Raw genomic sequence first — 27723 nt, 5'->3', positions numbered from 1 at the left:
TATCTCGCGGGATTGGTCGACGCGCGTGTCTTCAATTTCATTTCGCGCGTCGTTTCCGGTTCGTTCCACGACGGATCCATGAGAAAACGGCGGAACGCTTTGTGAATCTTCCTCAGGGAAAAAAAGTTTGGCAAAAGTTTCTCGCGCGAATAAACACGGGTCGGAACTCGGCCGACCAATTCTCCATCGTTAGCCTCTCCCTTAGTTAGGCGCGAGCTTTTCTGCAATTCAAAGGCAGACGCGTTACGATCGATCGCGAGATGGATCTTCTCGTCCAGGAGACGAGGAAGTGAAATTTCGTTACGCGTGAAACGACTCTCAAAGTCGAGGACGAGTTCGTTGGGATATGAGATTTTTCTCCCCCTCTCTTTTTTTTTTTTTTTTTTTACGATGCGAGAAATTCGATTCGTAGTATCTTGTGAAATATGAATAAAAAGGTACGCGAGATGTTTTATTGGAAATGTCTTTGAAATGTTAAAGCGATGAAATTTGGAGAGATGTATATCCCCCTCCCCTCGATGTCGCGACGATATATAAATTCGTGCCAAATATCAAATCCGGTTGAAATCCCGAAGAATTAAAAGGGAATTGAAAACGCAACTATTTTATTTTTCAGTGTTAAAGGGAATATCGGAATAGGGAATGTAAATAAAAAATCGAATAACTTTGAAAAAATTCGCTTGAGAAATCTATCTATCTATGAATTTTTACTTTTCCTTCAAATTGACTCATCGTGGAATCGTTCGTTTCTCCTCCTCTTCAAATTTACGTCGCATCTATTCTCTGTCCTATTTTGTTCCACCATTTTCTTTCTATTCTCTCGATTGATTTTTCTTCATCTCTTTATCAGACCCTCTATCATCGGCAATTTTACGATAAGATAATACATATTTTTTTTCACGGGGAGTTAACAAACTCGACCGCGCAAAAACAATGAGATAATCCCGGTTCCGGTTCCGGTTCCGGGCGGAAGTTTCATTCAATCTCGGCCAGAATTTGTCCAGAGTTGCGTTAATACATCGTGGCCGAGCTGCAAGATGGTAAATTGCGCGAGTGTACTCCCCATTCATCTCCATCTATACCTGGGTAACGTAATAATCCGTCCAATATATGGGATGGGGTTACTAATTGACCGGAATCAATTTGTGCCGTACACGGTATTTCTGTGTACGTATTAATAATTGCCCTAGGCCACCAAGTTGATTACGATAATGGCCGTGCCCTTCGAGAAAATCACTTCATTTTACAATCCTTGCGCAGTATTTTATTAGGTCGTGGTTCCTTTTTACGAATATTTTTTTTATTATATTTTTATATCATATTTTATCATATCTTTCGTTTGATGTATTTCTCCTTTTTTTTGATAAAAGTTTAATATAAGCTAAGTTTTATAAATAAAGGGGAAAAAATATGGTTGAAGCGTTTTTTTCTTTGGATATTTTTTACGTAATTGCGATAACTGAATATAATAAACGATATATTTAATCGTAATATATCATTGAAAAGTGAAGAACGTACTCAATGGTTTATTTATAAAGCCAGAAAAGGTCAATACGATATTGAAACAATATTGTGAATTATACGTTTTCAATTTTATACGGGTAAATAATAACGGGTAAACAACAGTTTATTTAAAAAAAGGGCGATAATTCAAAAATTATTTTTACTCATTGTCTATTCTAGAAATATATTTATATAAATTTACGCGATAAAAATTAATTTTGAATTATATGTCGATATGATATAAATTGAATATTTTTGTTTTAATCGAATAAAAATCCGCGATCGAGTTATCGCGAGAGAAAGCGGAATATACTTGGAAAGAGGGGAACAGGAAAAGAGGGTTCTGAATTCTTTTGAAATCGATGTTTCAAATTGTGATTACGTATAAAAAGAAAAGAATATCGTACTCGACTACGTTTTTACTCGAGTTGAGCCAGTTTTAAAGAGGAAACTTTACTGGGTCGTGGGTCTCTCGAGACTTTCTTCGGCTTATTTGGCAAACTTGAGGTGATCGTGATTAGAATTAATAGGGAATTATGGAGTACAATATTAATCGTTCGCGGAGGATCGTGAGAAATTCGCAACAACGCAGGTGTTGCGTTCACCCGTAGATTATCAATTGTAATTGAGACTAGTATGATCGAATAAATCGAAGGGTACACTTGACACTTAGTATCTCCTTATGCGTAAAGAGAAATGATTCCTATTTACAACATAAAATCGATCTTCCACTCAATTTGATCGAAATAACCTTCGAAATAATTACGAGATCGAGGCTTAATTACAATCACGCAAATCGAATCCAGAGTTAAGATTAATCCTTGGGGGAAAAATTCGATCAAAAGGTAAACGAAAAAAAAAGAAAGAGAAAAGAGAATCGGGGAGAGGAAAATTTAACGATTAACGCGAAAATTTGCGGTAACGGAATTAACTCGGTCGAATTAATCGAATTTATCGAATGGAATTAAAATTCACGATCGCGCCACGTCTCGCGCCACTGTCGTTTCCCACTTTTTCCATGCGTTACACGTTGGGGTGTCACGCGAGGGGTGGCGAGGGTAAAGCGGTTACATTATATCGAAGTGTTTTTAGCGCACGAGGGAAGCGCAGCTGGAATTATTAATCGCACGCGTGTTTCGCGCGCTAATACTTGGGATTTTAACGGAGTCGAGAGGGCGAGTACGGTGGCCGGGGAAAAATTAAATTGCCGCGCGCTCTTTGCCTCGTCAATTAGCATACGAACGATCCATGGGTGACTTTAATCAGGCTAAATGCAATATTTTCCGCGTCGGTGAATGTCATCCTATGATGACACGCGCGCTAATGGCGGAGATATTAATACCTGAGACAAGCTATTAACAATCGATCTAATCGGCTTTCAATCCGACGCGATATTACAACATTCCAGATAACATACGTGCAAAATCGAGAGGAATTTATAGAAACGTACCAAGTAATAGTAAAAAAAATCGATAAAATATTTTTTTCTGCATTACGAAGACTGATAGCATTCTACGTAACCGATAGTAGTTGTATTCTTTATCTCTTACGATTCTCGGTACAGTGAAAGTTTTATATTTTTATATCTTTTTTTTTTATACTTTTTATACCTTTATTTTATACATTTTTCTAACCATCGTCATAAAAAAACGGGACGATAAAAGATAGAATAGATAATAATAAAATTCCCATTGTGAAATATCTGCGTATACGTTAGTTACGTAAACTAATAAGAAAGCATGAAAATATCACGAATTCCTTTTTTCTTCTAAAAAAAAACCCTATATATTCATTTCCTCCCTGTTCGCTCGATTTACCCCCTCCGATAATTTTCAAATCGTGCCACGAAACACAAAAAGTAAGCTGCCTTTCTCTCTGTGTTTCAGTCGAGGATATGATCAAGGAAGTGGACGTGGACGGAGACGGTCGTATCGATTTCTACGGTAAGCCCTATCCCCCCATAAAAGTTTCTAATAATCGAAAAATACGAGGAGCCGGGAATTCTCGATACGCTTTTTCTTTCACCGTCCAGAACGGTGGAGGGGTGGAAAAATTTTGGGTGGAAAGAACGCGAAAGAATTTGGAGATAAGGGGACAAGATCGTCGGATCTTGGATTATTGGCAGATAAAATTAAAGAGGATCGGAGAAGTATCGGACATCGGGTTGAAATTGTAATCGAAACGAAAAAAAATCGCTTCGATCTTCCGCCATTTGCATCCTCCGCCCTTCCGAGTATCGTAAATTCGATAGATCGCTCCATGTTCTCGGGCATTAACCGCCATCTACGACCAACGTTTCGATCACGATTATCCCCCTCCCTCTCCTTTTTTCTTCGAAGATGGCTCCGCGCCAAAGATTTTCGTACTGTAATTTTCCAATCTTTATTTCTCCAAACGACGAGGGACGCTTGATTCGTCGTGGAATTAGGGTTCCAAGAAACTATCTCGTTCCTCCCTCCTTGCAGCTCGATCACTCTAATCTCCGACACTTTCCTCGTGCGTTACGTATATCGCGTCGTTGCCGGGAATTCATATTATTTACGAACACCGGCTGTACAATTTTATTTTATAATTCTATTCTATGACGAAGAAGTTTTCGAAACCCGTAAGTTTTCGTAATCCTATTCCACTCTACGGGAGGAATTCCAAGTTGTCGTTTTCGAGAGGAGGGAAAAGTAGGGACGAGATGTGAATCGTATCGACAAACCTATCTATTTTTGCGACGTCCTTAAGAACACACGGTTGCCTATACATATATATATATACATATATATGTATTACAAAAAAAGGTCTTCCTGTTTCCAGAATTCGTCCACGCGCTCGGAGAGCCGGGGATCGACGACGACGAGGAGGACGAGGAGGAGGAGGTGCTGTCCCCGGGCTACTAGGATTTTACTTACTTTCTCGTGTCTGTGTTAGATAGAACGAATTAACGACGAGCCAGCGGACGACGGACATACACGTTCGTCGCATACTTTTTCCCCCCTCTGACATTCACTTCGTTGCATGTAATTCGAGCGTCGTGGATCGAAATTCGATCCGATGTTCGATGATACGATTTCTTCGAAAAAAAAAATATATATATATATATCTTTTGCTCGCGTTCGACGTTGTACATCGAATGAAGCAAAAAGAAAAAAAAGAAGAAAGAAGAAGAAAAAGAAGAAAAGAGCGGAACGAAGAAAGTAAGGAGAGGCGAGGAAAATTTTAAAATTCGCGCCGGCGCGAAAGATAGTTGCGTTTCGAACCGATAGAGCGTGCCACTCTCTGATCCTACGACGATTAGGTTATCGCGCCAATTCGAAACGCGATGCATCACGGCCTATAGTTGTTACGCTCGTTACCTTTGATCAAGGATGTCAGAGGATCTTTTTCGACAAGCATCTATCGTAAGAATTGTAGATACAACGCTTGGTGTGATTTTATGTTATCCGAATCGGGGCAGACTTATTCGATAATTATTATCTTTCGCTACGCAATATATCGATATATTAAAATCGTGGCGTCATCAAGGAAATTTGATCGTTTCAATTTCAACGAGATTATTATTATTTCCCTTAAAAAAAATTACATTCTTGATACTTAATTGCAACGTGAGCAATATGAAAGATGTAGTTTATAAGAGGAAAAGAAAATTAGCTCGCGTTTCGTGTAACATAACGTTCCAACAAGCGACGCGTCATCTAATCTTCTTCGTTAACTAAAACTGCTGCAAAGTATCTAAAGACCGATAAGCCTTCGTGGACCGTGCTCGACGATTCATTGCGATGCGAGACGCGAGAGGTCGATCAGGGAAACGGAGACACGATCATTGATAAAAAGCGATCTTCTTCTTCTGGATTAAAAAAAAAGAAAAAAGAAAGAAAAAGAAAACGAAGATTACAATGATTGTGCTCCTTTTCCCAAGACGAACGCCCATTTCCTCGCTTAATTACTCGTTCGACGAATCTCTTGGTGTCCAGGTCGCCCGTGTCGATCGATCGGAAAAAGGAAAAAAAAAAAAAAAAGAAAAAAAGAAAAAAAGGAAAAAGTAAAAAAAAAGAGCGACCGATTGATAATCGATTTCTTCTCGTAAGAATATGTGGATTTTTCGATTTTAATCTCTCTCTAAGTCTAATCTTGTATAAGTCACGTACTGTATTCTCCATCTATAAAGTAAAAGTAAACGTAAGAGTTAAGAAGAATCAAGCACCGCAATAAAACACGATCGATCGCGATCCGTTTAAAACCGGACGACGATAGTAGATTATGTTATTAGAGGTTGTTGCGTTCCCGCCATTTTGGGGGGGGAACACGGACGAACGTGACGTGGACGTGACGTGAAAAACTGGCGCTTGCACTTGAAAGAGAAAAAGAAAAAAAGAAAAAAAAAAAAACTCTCGAGGGATCCCGATTCCCCACGCTCGATTTTTACGAGCGCGGGACACAGCACGTGTCGAGGAATCGAACGGTTGAATTGTGAATTTTAAATCGATCTTGATCGCTTCGCTCTCCTTGAGCTTCGTACTGTGTACCTTATTAACGATATCTCACTGTTACGCCAAATAAGAGCCGCACGCTGTTTCAAATATTTTAAAGGGTCTAATAAATCTACTGAACAAAATTTTTACTGCTACGTCCATTTCTTCATGCATTACTCTCCCCTTGTGAAAATCGTGACGATCAGCACGATCGTCGAACACTCTAACGAACTATTCGTGTTCCCTTTATATATGTATATCCAATATGTATATCCGTTCGTATAACAGCTCAAACTGTATACGTTATTTAGTTTTCGATTACTCAATTTTTTTTAATATCACGAAATATCCACAAAAATAGCCGCTGTCGGCGAACCGTTTTACACGCGCAGGACAAGAAATAAAAGTTCGATCGTTGAATTCTTTCAAATTATTTTTTGCGGGTGCGATGATATTTCGAAGAAGCGTATAATAATCGATAACAAATGAATAATCCGCATGAATATTCACAACAACAGCCTCGGTTATTTTTCTTAAACGTTCATTTTTATTAGCGATAAATAAACTTACATATCTTTACAGTAACAACGTCCTCTCGTAACTCTCGGAAAATATGGTAATATCTATCCACGAAAATCCATATAGATCGAGATTTCCTCGTACTCTCTATTTCCACGTGCCTATTTCTCTTCCCGTATGTATGTGTTGTTCCTGTCGGTTGGTGTTTCTCGTGTGTCACACAACACGTCCGCCCCGTCAAAACGAACGAACGGGTCGTATTTTAAGAAATATCGATACGACGCGAGATTCCGTACCGGGAGGATCCTACAATGTTGCAACGTGTTTTTTTTTTTTTGCATGCGGTCTACGTACACGCACCGGAGCATTACGCTTCCTCGAATAAAATCCTAACGATAGCGAGCGTACACTGTTGTCCTGAACCTAAACGAAACGAAAACGCTTGAAGACGAGTTCGTTAAGTATCGAGCCGAAAATTCTGTTGTTCGATTATTATCGTCCAATACCCCATATATCCGCCGTGACGATCGTATCGTCCAATTTTCCATTCCATCTTTAGAACGAATCTCTTCCACGAGCGCCATTCTGCTTCGACTGGTTTCGCTTTTTTTTTTTTTTTTTGGTCTTGAAAACGTGTAATCTACAATGGCTGGATAATCGTTCCTGTTGCGCGAATCCCAGTACGTTGGACATGGCGAACATCGAATATCCAAAAAATGATGCGTCCGTTCAACCACGACGTCTAGAAGAATCGAAAATACCACGCGATCTTCTAAATTTTTTCTTTTTCAACGATCGACTCTCGATCGTGTCTTCTATTTTTTTTTTCTTTTCTTTTCTCTCTCCCTGTCTTCTCTCTTGTTCATCGACGAAAAAGGGGCTATACAATAGTCGAAAAATATGATCCGCCAATGATTTCGAACAAGGCGACATACATGATATATATGTATAGATGTACGTATATTTACCAGTTAAGAGGAAAAAGCTTTCGTATAATGATTCGTATATGTATATATGTATATATATGTATATATATACCATGTGTCTTCGGTATACTCTGCCAGAGAAGCAAATATGTATTTACACGTATATATTTACGAATATTACGCGGCTAGGCGCATATTTTGTGTGCGTGCTATCGAAATTACATGCAATTACGGTTGAGAATTAGTCAAAACCTTCACCCCTCAAATCTTTTCTCTCTCACACTCTCTCTTTTTCTCTCTCGCATTCTCTCTCTCTTTCTCTCTCTCTCTCTCTTTCTCTCTCTCTCTCTCTCTCTCTCTCCTGTTCTCTTCGATTTTAATCCATCCGGTGTGTTTAATGGAACGTTCGCGTGAACCGAAAAAAACGGATCGAGTTGATAAATACATCGTCGATTGATTTCGCGCGTTTTTGTTTTTACAAAAAGTCGAACAAGCGCGTTTTTCCCTTTTCGCTCTCATTTTCTTTTATTCCTTTTTTCAGGCTTCCGCCGCGTGCAGTTTAATTAATTAACGGCGCAATCGTCGAACCGTCAAGGACGACATTTTCATTGACCGCAAAAAAAATGAACGTCCTATCGATTCGAAACGATACGAACAAAATCTCCGTGTCATTTTTAAATTCTTTTCGCTTTCTCTCTCTCTCTCTCTTCCTTTCTCACTCTTTCTCTCTCTCTCCCCCCCCTCCCTCCCTAATTGAAAGACGTCAAGGCGAACAATCACGTTCGAATTCATCGAAAAATGCTCGAAAAAATGAGGCTCGTTCTCGACGGGTGAGCGCGGGGCACGATTTTACAAAAATTTTGGTATTTCTTAAGCGACTAACCCTAATTCGTCACCGACGCGAGACACGAGGCTCGTTCGTTTTATCAAATCACAATTATAATATAAAAAATCAAGTGTCCTCCTCCTCTCGTTTACGCTAAAATTGCGGTCCCTTGAGCAGTCGAGGTTTTGGCGCTTCTCAAAGTAGTCACTTCATCTGCCCACCTTCGTTTCTTCGGTATCGTCCACCGATCAAAATTTGCCAAGGACTCGAGTCCTGTCGAATCAACCACCACTTTCAACCCCCCTCCATAAATCATCCATAATCTCCTTTCGATTCGGACCGATTCATCTCCCTGGGAAAAATTCACCCTCGAGATCGCGAAAGATCGTTCCATCCGACAAGACTCTGGTGTCTGGCCAGACACCACAACGTCCCGCGTGCTCTGAACTCGTAAAGTACAACCGAAGTCTCAACATGTTGGTTGGTTATTTTAAACGCTAACATAAGTGTCCTTACGTAAGTAACATTTAAACCGCGCACAACGTTTTGTTTAAGTAGCTTTTACGAAGCAATTGTATATCGTTAGATATCGAACGAACCGCGACGACGGTTCCACGACTCGTTCTCATACTCTTCAGACGGAACAACCACTCGTGAGAAGAAAAAGAAGAAAAAAAATATCCGATCCGTCGTTGCGTCCGTTGCGTCGAACGAATATATATATATATATGTATGTATATATATCCCTATTTTCGTGCATCGACGTTCCTCTCTCTCTCTCTCTCTCTCTCTCTCTCTCTCTCTCTCTCTGGAGAACGCTCAAGGCTAAATGAAAAACGTTCACGAAACGCGAAACGATCCGTTAAGAGCATCTTCGTGCCGATACAGAGAAACCGTAAATCGCGTAAAATCGCGAAGATCCTTTCATTAGACAAACATGGAGGATCTCTGGCGCAAGCGTCGACCGTTTATAAATAAACGGAGAAACGATCGAAGTTTCGTTCTCGGCGGAAGAAGAACGAGATATCCTCGAGCCCAAGAAGATTCGGATACGTTTCTCTTCTTCGTCCACGTTTCATCCTCGCGTATATATCGATGGTGTTCAAACACGATTCGTCCACCGATTCATTCCCCCTTTAGCATTCTCCCTCAGGATTTTGAATCTTGGTTGCGGCGGCGGTGGCGAAACGCATTCTCCTCCTCCTGACCACGGAGAACGCCGATGACGGTAATTTTCGACGGCGATGCGAGGATGAGATCGAATCACGATCGAAATCCCATCTCGCGACGGGTCTCCCTCAAAGGACCGGCTCCTCGTCGGTCTCGTCCTCGTTCTCGTCCTGCTCGCCCGCCTGCCACTGGACGACCGGCCCGACCGACGAGATCGAGTTCGCCTTCGCTCTTCGCTGCTGCCTCTTCTGCTGCCCGCTCGCGCCACCCTGCCCGTTCCCGCCGCTGCCCACGGCCAGGCTGCAGCACCCGCTCGAACCGCTCGAACTGCTGCCCGGCGTGTTGACCACGGGCGAGACCAGGTCCAGGTCGATCTGTTGCTCGTGGGCGTCGATCAGCGGCCGGAGAGCCGTTCTCAGGGACCAGTAGAGGCGAGGATAAGCGCGTTCTTGTCCGAGGATCAGCTCCTTGCTTCGCTTCCGCTTCTGAAACAGGATCGAGAGCATCGAGTTGGGGAGGCGCGGTTGTCGTTCTCTCTAATCGGGGCCAGGGGCGGAGGGAAAACGCGTGAGAATTATCGATCGCGTCTATTTAAAGGCGGGAGGGAGGGAGGGAGGCAGAGATATTGATAAGTGTGAGGAGAGGAGATTCGCTCACCTCGGGAAGGTCGCTCGACCCGATTCCCCTTGTGACCAGTAGCTTCTTGGTCTCGACGAATTGCCTCAACGCCTTCTCCCGCACGTAAACGAACGGCCGCACGACCCTGAGATCCTGGCGGCGTATGTAATAGTGGGCTTTCATGGTTCTCAGCTTGCCGCCGTGAAACACCGAGACGAGGAAACCCTCGGTCAGATCGTCCAGATGTTGGCCCACTGCCAAAACGTTGTAATTGTGTCGCTTGGCGATCGTGTACAACTGCGCCCTGGTCGCCCGATCGCAAAAGCTGCACGCCCCGCTCGCGTCCACCCCCTCCCCCCCTCGATCGTCGCCGCTGTTGCACTTGCCGTTCCCGTTGCTCGCAGCTTCCTCCTCGCGGAAGTAAGGGACGTTCAAACCCTTGAGATAGCCGGCCAGTTCCACGGGGTTGGATCCGTTCGCGTGCACGGTCGCGGCGCCGATCTCGAAGTCAACCCCCTTCGACCTCACGTAGAATCGGTATTGGTGCAACGCGTGCAACAACGAGAGGGAGCTTTTGCAATCGGCCGACAGGCAAACCAGCACCCGGTCGTTGTCCCGAATCATGTCGAACTCCTGCATCGCCTCGACGGCTGGCTTCCAGATGTTCTTCGGCGGGCAGTGCCACTGAGGTCGGCACACTTCCACCTTCCCGTCCTTCGACTCGAAGGCCGCCCCCTGGTCCCCCCCGTCCTCTTCCTCCTTCAAGTCGTTGCTCGAGCACTCCTCGTCCTCGGAGAAGTCGTCGTTCTGACGGACTTGTTGCTGCTTGCAACTGTTGGACTTGTTGGACAGAGCGGTCATCGAGGAGGTCCTCGGCTTGCGACCGTAGCTGTTGGTCGAGTTCGACTCGGCGCTGCTGCTGCGCTTCAAGTCGACCGAGTCGAGGGATTTGTCGCTCTCGTGAAACGACAGGTTGATACCGCTGTCCTGGGAGCTGACCGAGTTCACCGCGGAATAAATTTTCGGCAGGACCTTCCTCGCGTCGCCTATCTCCAAACCGCCGCGCTCCTGGGGATCGTCGTCGTTCAAGTCGTCGTCCAGGTCGGCCACCACCTCCTCGTCGTCCGTTTTCGACCGCTTGCGACTCACGATCTGCTCGCCCTCGGCCGGCTTCATCACGTAGATCACCGTCTCGTCGGACGAACACTCGCTGGACATCTTGCTCTCCTGCTGGGTCAGCTCGCCCACCTTGCCGGAGATCTCTATCGGGCCGCTTCGCCTCGCGGCCGATATCCTCGCGGACGCCGACGGTTGAACCACCCTCCCTCTGTCGGGAGAGCCGCACCCGTTCGAGGACACGTCGGAAGCGGACGCGTCGGGCGAGTGCCTGTGCAACCCGTCCACCGCGTTCACCATGCACCTGATCTCGGACTTGACCTCGCTGGCCATCTCCTTGGAGAACTCCATCAAGTATTCCGCGATGTCGCTCGCCGTGAACGAATCGTGCCTCGCCTGTTTCTCCTCGACCGAGAGCTGCCCGATCGCGTTCAGGTTCCGGGAATGATGCTGCGGCGTGTTCTCCGACGTGTTCGTCTCCGACAGGGCGTCGTCCACTTTCGAGATCACCTCCCGTATCTCCGACTTGATCTCGGTCGCCAACTCCTTCGTCATCTCCTTCACGTAAGCCCTCAGATCGTCCTCCGACCTTTGGCCGCCGTTCGCCGAGATCGGCGACGACCTGCCCCCCACCCCTACGAACTTCTCCGTGTAATCGCTGACCGACGAGTAGGAGGAGGGGGGCGAGGTCGCTGTGTGACAATTCAACGACAAGATCGAGTGGCTCGGGCTCCCGTTGTCCAACTCCAACGAGTTCAAATCCGTCTGGCTGCTGCAGCTGCAGTGGTGGCGCCTCTGCTTCGAGTAGTTGCTCCCGTTGTTCCCGCCCAGCCCGAGGCTCGTCAACGTTTGCGGGCTGAGGGGGAGCGGGGGGATCGGGGAGGAGGAGGAGGAGGCCACGTTTCGGTTGGCGGGGTCCGCGGCGGCGGCGCCGCTGCTGCTTCCCAGGGAGTTGCACCTGACTCGGCCGGCGCTCGACGGCTCGATCAGCTCCCTTTGCTCCTTGGCCGGCCGGCTGGCCGCGTGGGCGGGCATCGCGCCGAGGGCCGACGGCGTCACGGCCTCGCCGACCGCGAATCTGACGGGCGTCGGCGAGCTCGGGCAAGTGGCGGGCGACCTTTGGCCCTTGCTCGACTCCATCTCGGCCGAGACCGAGCGCGGCTCCTCCTCGCTCCCGCTCCCCGCCCCGGAGGACGACGACGCGTGATGGAACTCGGTCGCGTTCAACAGCGTCTTTCTCGCCGAGCTCAACGCAGGCAGGCTTCGGTGCCTCGGCGAATTGGGGGAGATCGGCACGTTCCCCGTCCGGGGGATGTCGCTGTTCAGTCGGCGGATGCTGTTCGCGAGGGCGAGCGAGTTGACCAAGCTGTCGTGGGTGGTGGTCGGCGTGTGATGGCCGTGCTTGCTCCAAGACAGCATCGGATTGAAAGGCACGTCTTGCTTCACGTTCTGCGAGTTGCCCAGGAGGAGGTCCTGCGCCTCGCTCGGCAGCATGAACCACCGGAGGGACTCGAACCGTTCCGAAACGAAATTGTAGCTGCGGTCTATCTGGAGCGGGTACCTCTGCGCCATTTTCCTCGCCCGGTTGAAAATATTGCGCGCCGTCTGCAAACAGTCGCCGTAGTTCTGAGGAAGCACGCCCGTCCCGGACACCCGCCTCTCGGAGGCGTTCATCTTCCCGTCCGTGTATCTGATGGTGCTCAGCCACTTGCGCTCCTTGAACACGCTGTTCGTGTGATGCCTCCATTCCCCCGTGTCCGGGTTCAACACGTACTGCGGCAGCAACTTCCATCCTTCGGTCGCGACCATCTTCAACGCCTCGAGAACGAAAGCGACCTCCGCCTCGGACATGAAGAAGGGGAACGACAGTTTCGCGAATCCGGGCCTCAAACCCTCCGCGTTCGTCTCCTCGTTCTTCTCCACGTTCCGCTCCCTGCAAACGATCATGAGATGACCCTATTTCGCTCGCTGCCCGATCACGTACGCGCGTGTGTGTATCTAGGTTGGCGGACGAATCGATACGAGAGCAACCTACTGCTACTTACCCCTCTATCAAAGCTTTCTGGTATTCCTTGGCGAGTTGTTGGTCGATCCCCATCAGGTCGTGAGCGTAACGGCCGGCACACGCGCAGCCGCCACGCGCCTGTATACCGAACACGTCGTTCAACACGGCGCACACGAAGTTGTGGTGGAGGAACGTGCCGCGCGGGTGACGAACCATGAACGAGAAGATCGGTAGCCTCTTAACATTCTGCGAGCCGCTGCCCAGCAGAATCAGTTCCGGAATCGTGCGCACGTGTGCCAACACTTGCCTGGGAGGGAAACAGGAAGCATCAATAACGATCGAAGTTCGCGTATCGAGCCGATCTTTCTCGACGATTCTCAACGAGCTTCGACGTCCTTCGTCCAGAATCGATCGAGGCCGAATTTTATTACGATCTCTTCGAAGAACGATCCGCATCCCCCCCGCATACGTAAATATTACGATATCAAGGAGGGAGTCGGATCGGCTCGATCGATTCCGGACGAAGAGGAAACAGAGTTGATCTGTATAGAGAAGAGGAAGAGAACGCTTACCTCGATATCTTATCTTGACGAGCGACGATCGCTCGAGGCGTCACGTTCTCCTTCAGTTGAACCGCGAGTCCGCATCTGATGGCCTCCACGACACCCGCGGTGCCGCTCTCCTCGCGGAGTTCCGCGTCCCGGTGGTAGTGATGGGAATCCCTCATGTCCTCCGTGGCGATTTTATCTTTGAGGAGGGATCGTTTGGTGACCAGCACTCCGGGTGACTGTACGCCGCCGATGAACTTGTGCCCGGCGAAAATAATCGCGTCTTTGTGCACGGTCGTCTCACCGACGCCCGGCAGATGTGGGTTCATGTCGATCTGTACGTACGGGGCTGCGAGATATATATTTTATTAGGAAGAGAGAGAAAGAGGGAGAGAGGGGAGGAGAATAATGAGAGAAAATTTGCATACGACAGAAGGTTTTACGCAACGAGATAATTGAACGTAGGTAATATCCGAGCGATTGAATGGCGAGCGCGATAATGGTGGATGTATTTTTATCGTGAAATGGGGCAAACGTTGCGTCACGGTAATATCTTTCGTCGATTCGACGATCCGCGCGGGCATGATCGTTACCTGCTGTGGTGTAATCCCAGATACTGAGCGCCCCATACTGATGGAGGAGGAGGGTCGTGGCGACGTCATCTGCCAAAACCCCGGTTATGCAACTGGCAGCGCTGAAGCATCCGATCATTTGCGTAACACCCTCGGATCGCATCTTGATCAAGCTTCGATCGAGATCGTTCAAGTCTAAGAAGCCCTCCCGGGTCTCCGACACTCGTATTATCTGCGGTTAATTATTCCAAAATGTTACGACAGATTGTTCTCTTCGCTTGCAATTTGCACACCACTGCCATGCACGCGATTAACGATCCATGCTTATTAATTTTCATGTAATTCATTCGTGATCGAGACGATCGTGCAAACAGCGAGTAATTATATATTTGCGCATTGTTATTTTTTTTTATATATAGCATATAATTAATACAACGAAAGCATTTCAAAGGTAACGAATGTAATTTAAGTTGACCAGTTATTAGACTGGTGATTAGATTTTTTTTTTTTAATTTTCGACACGATTCATGCCTTCTTTTTACAATATTTAAATAAACGACGAATTTTCCTATTTATATTCGCATAAAATCAAAATTACACAACAAAGTGTATAATAAAATAGTAAGATATAGCGAGATGTTAAAGAGAGTCGTATTAAATAAAATTTTCGTAAAAAATAATCGCGGCGAGAAATAAATTCGATGGTGGAAAAGAATCGTAGTTGAATATCGATCTTGGCTCGAGCTCGTTTGTGAAACGCGTAATTAAAGTCAAGTTGCGAGGTCTATTTCCGAATCTGAGATTCAAATCGGTGATTTGTCGAAAGTTTTTGCAATTCAAATAAAATTAACAATTCGTTCGCGAAGAGGGGGGAAAAAATTCTTAGGAGAGAGAAATCGTGTTTCATTTCCAACGGAAAGTTTTATAGCAACGAAGTTAGTGGGAATTTCAAAGGAAGAGATCTATAAAATAAACTTCCTCCCGGAGTGTCGTGGCGCTCACGTTCCACGAAGCGGCGAAAGACTTCGAAAAACTTTCCCAACAGTAATTTCGCCCGCAGAGAAAGAATGCCTCTTCTACCCAAGCACAAAGGCGTTATCAGGATTCGCCCGTCTCATTACAAAAGCATCCTGTTTATTAACCTCGCACCTCGAATCTAAATATACGCGTTCACGTCCATTTACAGCTCGAGACAAAACGAAATTAAATTATCGTCATCGTTAAAAGAGAGAGATCGTGATTCGCTGGAAAGCGGACATCCTTCGAGGAGAAGACGGAGAGGAAGGATTCTTACTTAAATGGCGATTCGACAAAATATTCTCAATTTTCGCAAATGACGAGAATCACCTTCGACTCCGCCATTCCGCTCGTATTTTCCTTACCCTGACTCCATGCTCCCGCCAAGGGCGGAGATTCGCGTGATGCTCGAACGGTCCAACGAAGACCACAGTGGATTTGGAGAGGTCGAGGTGTCGCAGAAGCGCGCGGAGGGCAGCCGCCGTGCCTTGACCCGTGAAAAGAACCGCATCCTGCTCTCCAGCTCCCACCGCGTGTCGGACGATGTCTCTGGCTTCGTGTCTGTAACGATCGTTCCCGTCAGGACACATCGATCCGACCTTCCGTGGCCATTAACGATCGTAAAGTCGCCAACGCGTTTCTCAACGACATTTACCGATCTCGCTTTCCTTTGTCGATCCTTTGCGAGCACGGAGTCGTAAATGGGACCGCGTTTATGGGCCGCGACGAGTCGATTTAACGTTGATCCAAGGAAAGCGCATCTCTTTTTCCTTTCGCGCAGGATACGCACGTGAAATTCGTAACGAAAATTATCTTGTCAAAAATTTCACTACTTCTTTTTTTTCTTTTCCATTTCTTTTCCATTCAAAATAAGTTTCCAGTGTACATTTCCGCTCGCAAAATGAATACGACAATCGTTGACGTTCGCGTAAAATTTGACCTTTAACCTTTCGAGCCCTCGCCGCCCGAAAGGATATGTAAAAGTGATGAGCGAGGGGGGGAAGGATGCGTGGAACGCGTGTTTCAGATTCGTCGAGGATCCGTAGTAGCGCGGTTGGGGCCAAGCGGTCGGGGCTCGACTCGGTGGATATTGATCTGGGACACGAGGCGGCGGGGAATGGAGCGGCGGGCGAGGAACCACCCCTCGCACGTTCGACCGCGTAAGATTTAGGGATAACGGGGTCGCTCGCGATCGAAAACTGTGCCGAGTAACGGAAACGGGCGGGTAAAAAAACCGGGAAATAGGAAAACGTGCGTGAGAAGAGCTCCATCGACAGAGAAATAGAAAGGCTGCGTGCGTGCGTGCGGTACGGTCGAGTGGCGCAGAAAACGAGTCTCGTTTAGCGCGGAAACGGTATCGTCAACCGGAATCGAGCCACGGTATGTTAATCCCGGCGTAGGAAATCGCCGATCACGAATTCACAGCGCGTGCTTCCCAGCAATACTTTCTAACGATCCTCGCGCGATGCACGCGAGCGAGCATTTATTTAGAAAACGTGCGACCGCGCACGAACAAAGACGACGACGAAGAAGAAGACGCAATTACGTCCGTGGCGGCAATTCCTCCGATTAATAGGTCGGCCTGGCAACTGGAATCGGTTCTGGGAAGCGGCAGCTGGTGGACGCGGATGTGTCGCGCTCGATGCCCGTCCGCCGTGGACGATGCGTGCGCGTGTTCTCCTCCTCGCGACCTCGATCGTTATCGTGGCCACATTTCACGCTTCTCCGCGCTCTCTCGATAGAAATATCGGAATAAAAGAATGGTCGTTGGATCGACTCACCTGAACAGAGAGGATTGGAGGCTGCAGATGGAGGTGGACGCTCGGGTGTCGCCCAAATATGGCAGCACTTCCTTCGCGATGTACTCCTCGAGAAATTGCAGCGACCTTCCGGAGGCGGTGTAGTCGCAGTAGACCACTGTAAAGATGAAACAAACGTTCTGAGATGCGTGCGATAGAGAGAGAGAGGGAGGAGGGAGGGAGAGAATAGAGGACACGTCGACCGCGGCGATGGCAACGGCGGCGGTTCCTCGAGTCTCGCTAGAGGGAAATCGATCGTCGCTCGCGATAACGCGTCGTCGCGCGTGTTTTATTCAACGCGCGTTGCCAAGTATTTTTCTCTTTTTTTGAAAATTTCATACGATCCCGGCGATTCCACCGCTACCGGGTCAACGATTTCCACGCATTCCCATTTCTTTCTTTCTTTCTTCCTTTTCTTTTTTCTTCCTTTTTTTTTCCTCCTTCTCTTTTTTCCCATTTCCTGCGTTCGTTCATTGACTTTCGACGCTGGCGTTTTCCTCGACGAGGCGCACCGAAATATCCACGCGATTCCCGAACTGGGAGGCCTGCGAGGAAACTGCGCGCTATTATTCTCGAACGGCGAAGAGAACAGGCGCCAACGACAGTGGGAAATGTTTATTCGACGATATATCGGGTGTGACGTTTATGCGTTCGAGACGGAACTCGAAACTTTTCTCGCGAGAGTGGGCGGAGCGGTTGCCTAAGGTGTTCTATTAGCGTAACGCCAAGTCGGGGAATACAAATTCGCGTCGAATCCCGAGAGAGAGAAAGAGAGAGAGAGAGAAAAGTAGGTCGTGGTGTCAAGGCAACGCGAAGGTCGTCGAAACACCGAAAACAACCGATTCGATCATATATATATATTATTCTAATTGCTCCAATAAGAGCGAGCCAAGGGTCGCGGGATTCGGGTAACCTTGAAACGACCTTGACAGCTTCTATTCGATCCATACGTTCGGTTTTCCAGATACGTACCTATTTATAGGGCGAAACCAGTTCATCTCGAATCCACTCTCGTTCGTTCGAGCTCGTACCGCGTGTACATCTTTGGACGAAAAGAAATCTCAACGACTTTCCCGGAAAAGAATCGAACGGCGAAACGGAGTGGAGGAGGGGAAAATTTCGAAAAAAAATCTCGAGCATCGAGATTCGATCGAGGGATTGTATTATCGAGAGCTTTTCCAGGGAATACGCGACCAAGGTCATGCGCTCTTCGAGCTTTGTTTCATCGAATCGCTCCGCACACCACCCCTTCTTTCCCCTCCACCCCAGGCGATCGACATTCGCTCCCTGTCCCACCCTGTACATCGAGGCGTCGAAACCGCGGCCGTTGCTTCCGCTGCTATTTTCGCCCACCACTGGCTGCCAGACCGAGTTTACCAAGAAAATGGAAAATGTTTATTCAAAGGAGGAGAATGTGAAAACGGTCTAGATTATCCTCCAACAAAGAAACGCGCACACGGTTTTACTTTTCAGATTTTCATTTGTTTATCGAATTACTCATAACCGGGGATATCATCCGCTTTTATTTTCTTAAAAAATATACATATATATATATATATATTCGCGTTGCTTCTACGTAACAAGCGAATAAAAATCGCAGAAGAGCACATATCCGATAATCGGTCGAGTAAGGAAAGGAAATTACTCGCTTCTTTTCGAAATATTCGAAAACTTGACATTTCACATCTAACCTTTCACCCACCCACGAAGTTCCATCTTCGACACCCACGAAGCGTCATTCCAAGTTATGGCACGCGTTGCTCGTTTTTCATAAAAGAGAGGAGGGAAAAGGAAAAAAAAAAAAGAATTCCACTTAAAACGTTTTCTCTCGAGTCTGAGAGACATTGCACAGCGCGAAGCAAGGTCCCTGTTTCTTTCTCTCGTCGAAATCTATCCATCTTGCGAAATATTTAGATCGACGTGTAGAAATAGTTTCGTTCTGCCGCGACGCAGGCAGGTTATTCCGCGAGGACAAATCGAGTCGGCCGCTTATTGGCAGGGAAAGCCAAGGTAGGCGAGGGATAATCACTCGCAGGTGTATGCGTTGCGAAACTGCGATCTGCAACCGGTGTTGGTCCGCGGGCGAAATAATTCCGCGCGGCTTCCGACCGTTTCGAAAAGGGGGAAAAGAAAAGGAAAGGAAAAAAATTACGCCGAGAAGGGGATAAATTGGCATCGCCGCCGCCGCTGTTGTTTAGGGAGGAATTAAGCGTGGAACTAAGCGAAATTTAATGGCCGTTTCGTAACTTCGTCCAACGCCGCTTACGTAAAGGTTTGACGGCAAGGAGTTCTCGAACGAGCGAGTTGGAAGAGTTATATACAGCGAGCCGATCAACAGATGGAAAACGGTCTTCCGCTTTTACTTTTTCGCGGGCATCGTGGCGGAACGGCCGCTTTCTTGCCGTACAGATAAACACCTGTTGTTTCGGGGGATTTAACGCTATTTAGTAATTTAATAACGGTAATTTGTTCTCTCGCGTGCCGGCGTGAAAGTGTTGAATTAGAGAACGGATGCAGTTTAAAAAATCGTTAGGAAAAATCCTAATATAAGAAGATATAAGAGGAGATTTTCCAACCATTGATTCTGACCTTCTCTTCTTACAATCCGTATCTTATCTCTCCCTGCCGCGATCGCAAGGCTGTTCTATTTCCATAATATTATCGGCCCGTCGTCGATTATGCGATCGCTCGATTTGAACGCAACGAAAAAGCATATATTTTTTCTTTTTTTTGCGAAAGAAACTCCACTCGTGGATCTTCGAGATCTTCTCTTAGCCTCGAACGATTCGACCGGGCAAACAGTGGTGACGTTCGCGGCTGACGTCAAAATCTCGTTTATCGAGGCCCGTCACCGGCCTCTATATATCAATGATCGCTCGATTCTAAACCGCTCGAGGCAACGTCGACCACCCATCCCCTCGCCTTCTTCTCGACAATTTCGTATTCGAGTACGACGGACAGCCTGAATGTCAACCACGCCTCCGCGGGCGTACAAACGAGCAGGGTCGCGTTCCGCGCTCGAGGCGATCTCTCGCGACAGATATTCGGCGATCGTTGAAAATTACACGCCAGAAAATCTCGGGAAAATTGGAAAAAATCGATAAACGTAAATCGAACCGGTCGACGGAACCACAAGATAATTGATTTCTATCGCGTGTAACCTCGTTGCACGCTCGTAACTTTGCATACCGGTCGCTTTCTCCAGCTTGAGGGCACGAAGCCAAAGCTTGCTTCGTCCGCGGGAGGGATCGGCAAGAGAAAAACGGAAGGACGCTTAATAGAGTCACGAGAGAGGCGATAAATCGACTTCAACGACGAACCCGACGACTTCGTGCCTCGTCGAACGGCGGGTTCGAGGAATCGCGGGGGATAACGCTTCTGGGCGTAGTTTGACCCAAATCCCGAAGGCAAGTCACCACGAATGCCCGAACGACCGTTCGACCCCGAATCGGCAACTATCCTCGCAATGTCCACGCAATTGCAGCGCGCTTCTTTGCGCAAGTGGAGCAGACTCGAGTGGCCGTCGCTCGAATGCTCCAACAAATGCCATTTATAATGCCAGGTGCGGAGAGGAGGAAGGAAAAGAAGAGAGAAGACAAAAAGAGAAAGAGAGGGGGCAAAAAGGACGGATAGAGGAGGAAGCGTGCGTGCGCGAGCTTAGACAGTGGGCTGGGATCGCTCGTCTGGCATAAACGGTAAATTACCAGCACTCCGCTTTCCAATTAGTCTTCAATTACGCGGGGACGAGTTGGCCGAACGACGGCACGCGTCCCGCCGACGTTTAACCGCTAAACGACGGGTTCTCCTCTCTCCTCTGTCCGTCTCTATCTCGCAATTAGTTCGAGGAAAAGTTTGTCCCGCGAATTGATTAATTCGATTCGCGAGGGACGAGCGAGAAAGCGCGGATCCGAGAAAGCGCACACGGTGGATGGGATGGAATATGGTGACGAGGACGCGTAGAGATTCATCGAACGAGAGCTGAATTGTTCTTCGAGGGAAGGAGCGTTTGAGAGATATGCATAGTCGCTAGCTTCGCGAGCTATCTTTGCACAATTAAATATTTACGTAACGTCCGCGCAAGATGGCGACGCGTTTGTTTGAATGAGACGCGTTCCATTTACCTTTCGGTGATCGCTTTGTTTGAAAAACGTTTGATTTGGAAAAATAGGAGCAATTTTTAAAGGAGCGAACGATCAGATTAATTCGAAGAAGAAACGAAGAAGATCTTTCCCTTTTCGAGCTCCTCCCTCGAGCATTTAGCGTTAGATTCAGCTGCTATTCACGCCACTCGAGTGTTTCGTTCGTTTCGCTAATTGCAATTTGCATGTTGGACGAATGTATCATTTATGACTAGTCTCTCCTCCCAATTATATATATATCCAAGATCTTATTTATACGCCAAATTCTCCGCTAAGGCAATTGCATGTACGTGGCCATTGAAAATCCCAATACACGCGGTGCATTCTATAAATCCTCTCTTCGCTCGTTATCAGTAATCTAGCTAAAGCCTAATGTAAATATTTACTTAGTTCCTGATCATTCGTAATTCACGTGAATCGCTTAATTCCTCGAATATTACGCGATAAATATTATTTATTTAAATCGTATCATTAGTTTGTTTCGTATTTTTTTCATTCTGTTTATCGGTAATATTGCAAAAAAAAAAAAAAATAACCCGTATCCAAGTCACGAGGATACAATTAAAGTAGAATTGAAAATAATCAAATATGAGACAAATATGAGACAAATGCATATTTAAATCGTTATAAACACACGAGAGGGAACGATTGACGGATAATATACTCGTCTATTATAATTGGATACTTCCGATTACTCGCTATAACGCTATAACGAACGTATGTTCTTCGATGCGTGGTGTCTGACGAAATTTCCATCAACGCGACGTCTCTTTCTTTCTTTAAAATTCTTCCTTCCCGAATCGAACGTTAAGAATCTCTTTCCAAATTCGAACAGCTCGAGGGAAAAAGAGATTCGATCGAATCGTGCATTCTTTGCTTCGATACCTCTTCGCGCCTTCCCCTCCTCCTCCTTCTCTCCCTCGCGCGCTCCAATGCCAAGAAATGGAACGAAATTAACGCTGACAATTGTCGTCAGCAGCTGGCTGGCGTTCCTGCGTGTCGACCGACTTCGCTAACTGGATTACGCGTCGCTCGTGTTTCGCGGCGGATCGTTTCGACCGCCATTCACTTTGTTCCCAGTTACAATCCGGGAAGGATTGTCCTCGAGGTCGGCCAAGCCGCTCGGCGCGTAACGAGCCTCGCACGCGTTTCCAGAATGATGACAAATCGAAACGAACAGGATGCCTGTTGCGTGATTCTTTCGCACGATTCTTCGAAAGCCGTGTCACTTTTTTCCGTTTTTCCAATTTTGCTACTTCGCATCGAGCACGTTACATTTGTTTGAAGCCAAGTAAATTCCACGAATCTTGGAATTTTTTTTTTTTTATCACTTTTCTTAATAAATTTCGCGTGCACGAAAGAATTTTACAGGCAATACGTGTGATCGTACGCGAAAGGTGAAGGTAAGTAAAATAAGGAAATTTCAAGTGCATTGTTCCCTTATCTCTATCCTTGCTGATTGTTTCTAGAAAAAAATTATGCTTAAAGCTAGAGTCAATACGATATCCAACCGATTAAACGATATAATTCCTTTATTGCTCTAATCTCGAGTTTCTCCAAGCGAGAGGAAGAATCTTCAGATAAACCTGAATCGTCGTCGTCGTCGTCGTCTCCTGATCGAAAGACGTGGAATAAAATCGAAGAGAGAAAAAAAAAGGAGAAAAAGACACGACCTACGAATAGAGAGACGCGGCCTCAAGTCGTGTTATACTCGATCGAGTCGAACACGACCCAGTTTCGAGTTCGATTACCCCCACCAACACATTTGTGACGACAGTCTATCCGTGTTCTTTGCACGATACTAACCATCGACCCGACCAACAACTTTGTCCGTCCATTCTACTTCTGTGGAATATTATTCTCACCTACGTTTCATATACGTCGACTCGTGTGAGTCAAGATTATGACGAAATCACGAGACGATTAATCGAGGCTCGCCATTAATAAGTCTCAGGATTAAGATTTCTAATTAGATTTGCGCACGTTGCAATAGCGACGAATATTTTTAAACAATTCTACGAATTTTTATTCGATAAAGGATCGAAAATATTTTATATATCGATATTATAAACCTCTTCGTAAACATTTCGATAAATTAATAATGGAGACGAGGGGTTTTCGATATAATATATGCATTTTCATCTATATATTTTTATATACGGTATAATAATTTCAATTCGCGGAAATTCAATTTAACGCGTCTATTTTACGATTCGTATCATTAATTTAACGATTCAACTTCCTGCTTACATATATCCCCTGGATCATTAAAAGTTTAATAAAATTTCCACACGGAATCAAACTTTGAGATTTTTCGTTCATATTTCTCTCATTTATTTTTTCCTTATCCCACACACATACGCACATACGTTTTACCTTCCTCCAATTGATTTTACAATCCCTTTGCATCATACTCGTGCCACACGTCCAACAATATATACATATCTACGACTGGTCTCGTCCACTCCGTCCTAAAAACATTTCCTCTAATGTAGAACGTTTCTACATTTCGTTCCCAGCAAAGCATCGATCGATATAGATACGCGAGGGAAGCCAGTGGGCAAAATTACAAAAGAGTTTTTAACCTTCGACCCCAAGTTTTTTCCAAATCCGGTCGCAATAGACCGAATCGAAATCGATCAAGCTCCTTTCAGATCTACGCTGCGATAAGAGGGGCACGCTTTTCCACGAGGATACGCTCCAACTGCCAATTAACGAACTCGCGCGAGTGTTTTTCAAGTGGAACGCCTTGCGCTCTCACAATTACGCGCGGACCCTTGGAAAGAGAAGTGTGGGTTGAATCGAGCGTGGGTGTCCCCAGCCGTCCTGCCCACTTTCGTACCGACAACACACCTGACCTTCGAAACGACGATAAATTTCAGATTAGTCAACCACGCGTAGTAGCCTGTTCGTACACAATTGTATATCTGCGAGCAATCGAAGGTCGAGTTCGAGTGTTGCACCTTTGAATTTCATTCGAAACGAGGTTGAAACGAGGTTTTCTTCGATCAGGCATCGCGTGATAGCGCAGTCGGTCGCTCGCCGATGCGCGAGATTGCACGCCCAACGGGGAAAAGGAAAAAAGACTCGTGCCTGATAAGGAAACTCGTGCAGCTGTCGAGGGATCGATCTCTTTATCGATACCCTGATGTAATCCGCTATTCACGCCTTCGAACGTAATCCTAATCTACGTGAGGTTTGTAAAATGATAACACTCTCGAGCGTTCGTGAGATCGACGAGGATCAACCTTCCAGATTACACGAACTGGAAAATTGTTAATTTTAAAAAAGTTGGACGAATCGGTCGATTCATTCGTTTATTAATCGAGCCGTTATTCGAAGAAGTATAATTCAGGCGAAAATCATTTCGCCTCTCCCTTGGCGCGTTCGAACTCGAGCAAACACGGTGGACGAAATTTTTGCAAAAATCACTCCGGAAGAAGCGTAAAACTGGGCGAAGCCGAACAGTTCCGTTAGCAACAACCTTGGCCAAGATCATCGTTATCGCGTGACAAGTAGCTCTATAAATAATGCGTCGCGATAGAACGTTGTTGCGGCAACTTACCGCGAATCATCGCGCGTCACCAGGAAAGAGAGAGAGAGAGTGAGACAGAGAGAGGGGGAGGAGTGGTTCGAGTGGTCGTGGACGAAGCGTGGAACCGCGACGGGGCACGTGTTCTCGCGTCGGTTACGTTTTCGTCGTCGTGTGCCGTTCTAGGAATCTTCTCGCGAGCGCCAAAAAGTTCCCCGCGAAACCCCGGCCTCGAGCGAAGAGAATGGGGAAGAGAGGGTGGTGGAGAAGCCTTACGAGAGCCGTGCACCGAGGCTAAATTTGGAACAAGGCTCGTATCCAACGTTGCCCGGCTCGGCACAGGGCGGTTGAGAGAGAGCTTGCGACCTAAATACGAAGGGATCCCCGACAGAGGAGAGCGTTCCTCGGGGTCGCTTCCGTGAAATCACGCGAAAATAGTCCCTCTTTGTTCGCCCGGAACTCGCAAGTGCCGCCATTTCTTTCTCTCTCTCGAAAGAGGCAATTCCTTCTCCCACGAAGCGAAAAATAGACCACCGCTCTTCTCTCCAGAATTCGATCTCCAGCCCGTCGAAATAGGGAGACGAAAGAAAGAAAGTTGGGCGGTCCGAGTGGAAACAATGGATTTCCATATCGCTCGTCTCGTTGTGGATAAAGCAGAGCGGGATGGAGATGAAAATTATCGAGGATGCGAAATTGACGTGAAAAATATTTTCCTGTGATTTTTTTCTTTAAACGACAGTTTTTTCGTGCAATATCAACAGTAGAGCAACAATAGAGCGCGGTAATCGAAAAGGAATGATAATAAATAGAGGGAAAAGGTTAATTTCCATAGAAATATTCCGAATCGATGCCGCCGCATCCGTTGACCTGTTGCGGAAGATTTGTCGAGGTCAGTATTTTTTATAATAACCAAGTCGTTTATTGCGAGATGCAGACACAGTCTGCATCTATTATTCGGAACGATAAATCACCGTGCGCTCTCACGGATGCAGATAACCGTGGCTACTATTCATCGCTGCGAATTTTTCCGAACGTATCTTATCTAACGAGCCGTACGCACGTGAACGGCGAACCCTCTCTCGATCTCGTCCTTTCGGCGATAGATCTCGGTTGAAACGGGAGCGTTTAAAAACCGAAAGTGATCGAATCACCGCTCCACACACTTCCTTGCACCGTTTAACCCTGGAGCAATGACGCATGAATGGAGACGACCCCCGATCCCCCGCTTGAACTTGGGACACGGATTATAATTTACGAACGACCGAGAAACCGGTTAAGCGCGGTATCGTTTCATTCGGATGGCAACACGCTCCTTCTTCCCGTTCTCGTCACGCGCCACTCCGCTGACGATCGATACAATTTCTTCGCCGTGTTCTGCGATGACTGACGCGGTGCGGAAACAGATCTAGAATAGGCTGGAACTAAAGATAAATGGATATCGGAGGAGGGCCTCTAATTGCCATCCGGTTTCCTTTATCTCAATTTTGTTACGAATACGCAGATGCCTCGAAACCGGATATCGTTCCAGCAATTCTAAGTTTTGTTTCCAATCCCTCCTTTCGACGTTATTATCGTTGTAAGGTAATCTAACCAGCTCGCAATCGGTGCTCGCAATTAGAGCGGAAGGAGACAATCCATTCGAACGAATCGATGGCCAGATATACGTATACATATATACGGGTATATATTTCAGATATATTTAGATAGTTATGTAATTAGCCATTACGGCGAGATTAATTAACCACCGACTCAAGGAACGAATGATCGTAACAGACGCGAGGAGCATCGATTACGTCGCAAAGTGTCATAAAAGCACGTATCGTGTTTTACGTATTAGATTTTGTTATTGTTATTACGTATACGCGGTTATGATGCTCTTATAACCGGTTGAACCATTCGTAATAACGGCTTCGATGCGCACGTCGAATTTCCCGGCGATCGTTTTACGAGCATCGATCGTCCAAGGTTATCCGGTGCTCCCTCCTCTTTTTCCCTTTTTCTTCTTTTTTCTGCACTTCAACAACATCGAAAGTGAAAAATACCTGGGAGGAAAGTAATAGTAATCCGCAATACAGCGACGCAATCGCGACGTATGCGCGTAAACAGTCGATCGAGGCAGCTCTCCTCGAGCGAAGCGCAATTACCACGGCAAACTCGATTAAACGCTCGCACTCCCGACTCGGTTTATTTTATGCACCGCCACTCTGTAATCTCGGGCGGAACGAGCGGAAGTGATCGGCGCACTCCGCCTTCGGCCGATATCCACCGCCGATAATAATTCCCAATAATTCGCCAACGAGCCGCCATATTCGCGTATGTACAGTAAGGTTATTAACGAGACTCGTCGCGTTACGTTTGCTCGTCAAAACAAACAATCTGATATCCGCTCCGCTCCAGTTCCGGACCAGTTTCTTCCCCATCGCGAGATTCCACGTGGAAACTTTTCGTATCGAGTCGACCAATCAATTGAACCCCGTTCAATAAATCTTGGACGGATTCCTCCTCCTCCTCCTCCTCCATCGTTGCGCAATGGATAAATAAATAGATGGATAGATCAGCCTCGATCGAGATGAATCGTGATTTATGCGGTGACACAAATACTACGCGCACGCACAAAGAGAGAGAGAGAGACGCGCGAGCAAACCACATTAGGCGTGTGCTGCATTAGCACGTGGTTGGTCCGTTCGATTACACAAGGCTGAGGTAACCGGGGGGCAATGTCAAGGCTGCAGGCTTTGGCGACACGCGCGCACGCATCCAATCCTTGACCGTCAACCCTTTGCGGTTCTCCCTCTGTGGTTCCTCCGACGATAACGGTTGTGGAGCGTGGGCGAATCCGTGGGGGAAGTGTCCGTCGTCGATCGAACGCAGGATGACGCGGCTTTCGATTCCCTCGCCAATTCTCCAACGATTCAGACGGAGTGGACGCGCGATTCTTGCGCAAACATATTTGGCAACGAGCTCGCTTCGATT

General features: G+C 46.7%; 2 protein-coding genes across 13 annotated transcripts in view; one reads left to right on the top strand and one right to left on the bottom strand.

The window, feature by feature from the left end:
- LOC107996620 (calmodulin-like) overlaps positions 1-6106 on the top strand; it is a 48830-nt gene extending 42724 nt beyond the window's left edge. For 9 of the 10 annotated variants that reach the window (XM_062071146.1, XM_062071155.1, XM_062071149.1 and 6 more), the window contains exons 6-7: positions 3390-3446; positions 4309-6106. In XM_062071146.1, coding sequence (XP_061927130.1) covers positions 3390-3446; positions 4309-4391 — 140 coding nt within the window. In that variant the 3' untranslated portion in view covers positions 4392-6106. The remainder of the gene's footprint in view (positions 1-3389; positions 3447-4308) is intronic. The other variant, XM_062071147.1, reaches the window with a different exon arrangement.
- A 381-nt stretch (positions 6107-6487) lies between these two features.
- LOC107996621 (uncharacterized) overlaps positions 6488-27723 on the bottom strand; it is a 53458-nt gene continuing 32222 nt past the window's right edge. For 2 of the 3 annotated variants that reach the window (XM_062071137.1, XM_062071139.1), the window contains exons 2-8: positions 17062-17197; positions 15646-15841; positions 14285-14495; positions 13716-14040; positions 13184-13450; positions 10062-13071; positions 6488-9889 (exon numbers count right to left, since the gene is read on the bottom strand). In XM_062071137.1, the coding sequence (XP_061927121.1) occupies positions 9533-9889; positions 10062-13071; positions 13184-13450; positions 13716-14040; positions 14285-14495; positions 15646-15841; positions 17062-17197 (4502 nt within the window). In that variant the 3' untranslated portion in view covers positions 6488-9532. Of the gene's footprint in view, positions 9890-10061; positions 13072-13183; positions 13451-13715; positions 14041-14284; positions 14496-15645; positions 15842-17061; positions 17198-18770; positions 18811-27723 lie in introns of those variants that run through there. The other variant, XM_062071138.1, reaches the window with a different exon arrangement.

The sequence above is a fragment of the Apis cerana genome, linkage group LG2 (assembly GCF_029169275.1).
Source record: "Apis cerana isolate GH-2021 linkage group LG2, AcerK_1.0, whole genome shotgun sequence".
NCBI lineage: Eukaryota > Metazoa > Arthropoda > Insecta > Hymenoptera > Apidae > Apis > Apis cerana.
The sequence above is the reverse complement of the archived record's forward strand: the minus strand, read 5'-3'. Positions and strand labels throughout refer to the sequence as shown.